Source organism: Clarias gariepinus, chromosome 18 (genome assembly GCF_024256425.1).
Source record: "Clarias gariepinus isolate MV-2021 ecotype Netherlands chromosome 18, CGAR_prim_01v2, whole genome shotgun sequence".
In the NCBI taxonomy this organism is placed as follows: domain Eukaryota; kingdom Metazoa; phylum Chordata; class Actinopteri; order Siluriformes; family Clariidae; genus Clarias; species Clarias gariepinus.
This window is the reverse complement of record NC_071117.1, coordinates 10,098,614-10,101,829: the sequence shown is the minus strand read 5'-3', so window position 1 is coordinate 10,101,829 and position 3,216 is coordinate 10,098,614. Positions and strand designations below refer to the sequence as shown.

Genomic DNA, 3,216 nt, shown 5'->3' with positions numbered 1-3,216 from the left:
CTTATTCTCACTCTTTATCCTTACCATGGCAAAAAGACAGGTTTTGTCTACATTCATTCATTTCGCATTTTGCCAATCCTTAGTACGGTCCGGGGAGGCCTGGAGAACTTAAGACTCAAGGAGGGGTACACCCTGGATGGAGTATCAACCTATAGCAAGACACATGCACATAGTCAATTAAACACATAGTCAATTATTGTCTACATGCAATTTAGAAACACCAATCAGCCTACAATGCTTCTTTGTATTGTGGGGAGAAACTGGGGTACCCGGAGGAAACCCACCAAGTTCAGGAAGAACATTCAAACTCCACAAACGCAGAACAGAGATGAGATTTGAATCACCATCCCTGGATGTGGGATGTCAAAGGTTCACATTTCTCATAAAGTCCAATTCTCATTGTGTGGTTCCCAGCCCTCCTACTCCAGTGCTACCTGTAATACCTATAAAAAAAAAAAAAAGGAAATCATGCCAAGGCGAGCCAGCACAGGCAGTGTGATGCACTGGACACTGTCCACCTTTGCATTCAGATGGATTTTACCTTCTGTTTAGGTGACATGCTATGGGACCTATTTAATATATGGCAGGGGGATTTAATGTTATCACTGATCAGTGTCTAATTTGCCTCATGACACCTTTTTATCCAATTTTATTACTGTTCAAAGTCACACAAGTAGTAAAAAGAGCACAAAGTACAGTCTAATATTGATACATTTAGGTTAATAAATAACATCCATCATTATATAAAATCACATAAATACAGAACACATTCAAAGCGGTTTATGAATCCCAGACACAGCTCAAGACAACGTGACTACAGAAATGGAGAGACTCGTGGTCTTATTCTCACTGTTTCTCCTCACCACAGCCAAAAGACAAGGTTTGTGTGTCGCTTCTTAATGCTGATCTTTAGGTATGGGTATGAGCGAAAAGTCTCTTAAAATAAATAAATAAATAAATAAAAGTTCTTTTTTCACTTTAAAGACCTTTCAGGTAAAATGTTCACATTCCCTGTGGAGTCCAACACTCATCATGTGGTTCTCAATCCTGAGATGAATAAGATCTTCTTCACTGTCACCGTGTGTCTGCGTGTCTTCTCCGACATCTCCAGATTTCAGAGCCCATTCTCACTTTCTCTCCCATCATGTGACAACGCCTTTTCAATTTTCAAGGAAAATCATGTGTATATTTTGAACATTTTAAACGAAGGTCAGAATTTTTGGGGCTTGAAGGATGAATATAATGTCTGGAATTCAGTGTGTGCTACCTGGGACGCTAGCACAGGACTCGCTCAGGTCTGGGTCAATGGAATCCCGAGTTCACGAAAAGGAATCAAGGCAGGAGGCTCTTTAACTGGAATTCCAAAAATCATTCTGGGTCAAGAGCAAGACAGTTACGGTGGACATTTTGATGCGGCGCAGTCATTTGTTGGGATGCTGACTGACGTGCACATGTGGGACTCTGTTCTGTCTCCTGATCAGATTGCGTATTATTCACATGGTGGGCAGTTTACGCCAGGCAACGTTATCAACTGGAACTCACTAGAATTTAGTACAAATGGGTATGTAGTCGTTGAAAGTAAAGAAACTTCACATGAAGTTGGTAATATGTAGAAACTAGAGTAAACACACACTAGATGTAGTACTTGTTACATTTATTCTTGGAGTGTGGACAAATGCTTTATTGTAGATCCATACAAATTTCTTTATTAACATAACTAGAAATATTACGACTCACAATAGTCGATTTGGTATAATTTGGAGTTGGTATAATTTCTTTTTAAAAAATTGGTATTTACATATGATTGTTTGAACAATCAGTAAAGGTTTATTGACATTACACTTTTAACCTCTTGGCAGAGGATGTCATGTGTTGCTTACTCCAAGACCATTTTTTTTTTTTAGTTTTGGAAAACGAAAATACAATACTACCAACAAGCATTCCATCTGCAATTACCATTACTAAAATCAATTCCCTTGTACTACATACAGTACATACTGAGCAGCACAATGAAGGTATCGAGTCCTTGTATATGTCACAATCCTAGTTAGATCTCCCTACACACTCACCACACATTGTATAGGGCCCAGATAAATAAACAAGGCCCTCACCCTCTTGTCAAGGCGACCATCCGTGGACAGGTTTTGAGACGATGAAGCGTAATTATCCTTTAAAAAAAAAAAAAAAAAAAAACATAAGAGTGAACTACAGAAAGAGCTGTCCAGTAAATCAGTGTTTTGACCTCACATTTTTTTTTTTTTTTATTTTGTATCGGAAGATGGAAGATGTAAATGCTGTAAAAATTGTGTATTTAATTTCAAACTATCTTAAAGTTACAAACTCCATAAATGTTTTTTTATGCTGCTGAAAATGAAATAATAATAAATTAAACTAACACACACAAAAAAGTATACTAAAGCCACTAAATGCAGCCATAGAAGGAACTTTCATGGTTTTGCACATGCTCACTGTAGTGGAAACAGATTTATAAAAGGAACCAATCAGGAACAGGTAGTCAGAATGTATACGTCACTGCATTCGGCTTCTAAAAATCATCGCAGAAGCAAATGGACCAAGCCAGCTTCAGCACTATAACAATGACAGTAAACCAAATTTCAAATTTAAATGTAAAATTTTTATTTGCCACATACACAACCATACACACACAGTATGATACGAAGTGAAATGCTTACATGACTGTGACCTTGAAAGAAAAGAAAGAAGTAAGAAGGCATACATTCTTATAAGAAAGAATATAAAATATAAAATCTACCATCTTTGTTACCATCAAATCAAAATGAATAAAATAAAGTAGAAAAGAGGAAATATTTTAAATATGTAAAAATTGTAAGACTGTAAGAAAATTAAGCACTGTTTAAATCAATATGTGCAAGCAGCAGATTCATGGAGTGTCCATCTTTTAAAGTGCAGTAGTGCAAAAGCAGTCTTTTTTATGTAAACATAAACCAGAACGTGTAAACCAGAAACATATACAGTGGAACCTTGGGTTACGAGTAACGCGGTTTACGAGTGTTCCGCAAGACGAGCAATGATTTTTAATAATTTTTGACTTAAAAAAACGACCATTGTCTTAGTTTACGAGCACCGAGTATCATGTTTCACGTATGCGCTTCTTGTTTTGACACTGAGCGTCACATCATCACAAGTGAGCCAACGGTTTTTCTCTCTTTTGCAGCGGAATTTTAGGTAATCGTC

At 37.0% G+C, this 3,216-nt stretch overlaps 1 protein-coding gene across 1 annotated transcript; it reads left to right on the top strand.

The window, feature by feature from the left end:
- Window positions 1–226: 226 nt before the first annotated feature.
- Window positions 227–1,640, top strand: LOC128506805 (serum amyloid P-component-like). The gene is made up of 2 exons (XM_053477399.1): window positions 227–880; window positions 985–1,640. Exons 1-2 carry the CDS (start codon window positions 823–825, stop codon window positions 1,611–1,613), a joined length of 687 nt encoding a protein of 228 aa, XP_053333374.1. The 5' UTR covers window positions 227–822; the 3' UTR covers window positions 1,614–1,640.
- The last annotated feature ends 1,576 nt before the right edge of the window (window positions 1,641–3,216 follow it).

Bases quoted from the DNA above. Each gene is read 5' to 3' on its own strand.
- LOC128506805 (XM_053477399.1), top strand. From the start codon at position 823: ATGGAGAGACTCGTGGTCTTATTCTCACTGTTTCTCCTCACCACAGCC. The intron at 881-984 runs GTTTGTGTGTCG...TTCACTTTAAAG, and splicing joins CACCACAGCCAAAAGACAAG to ACCTTTCAGGTAAAATGTTC.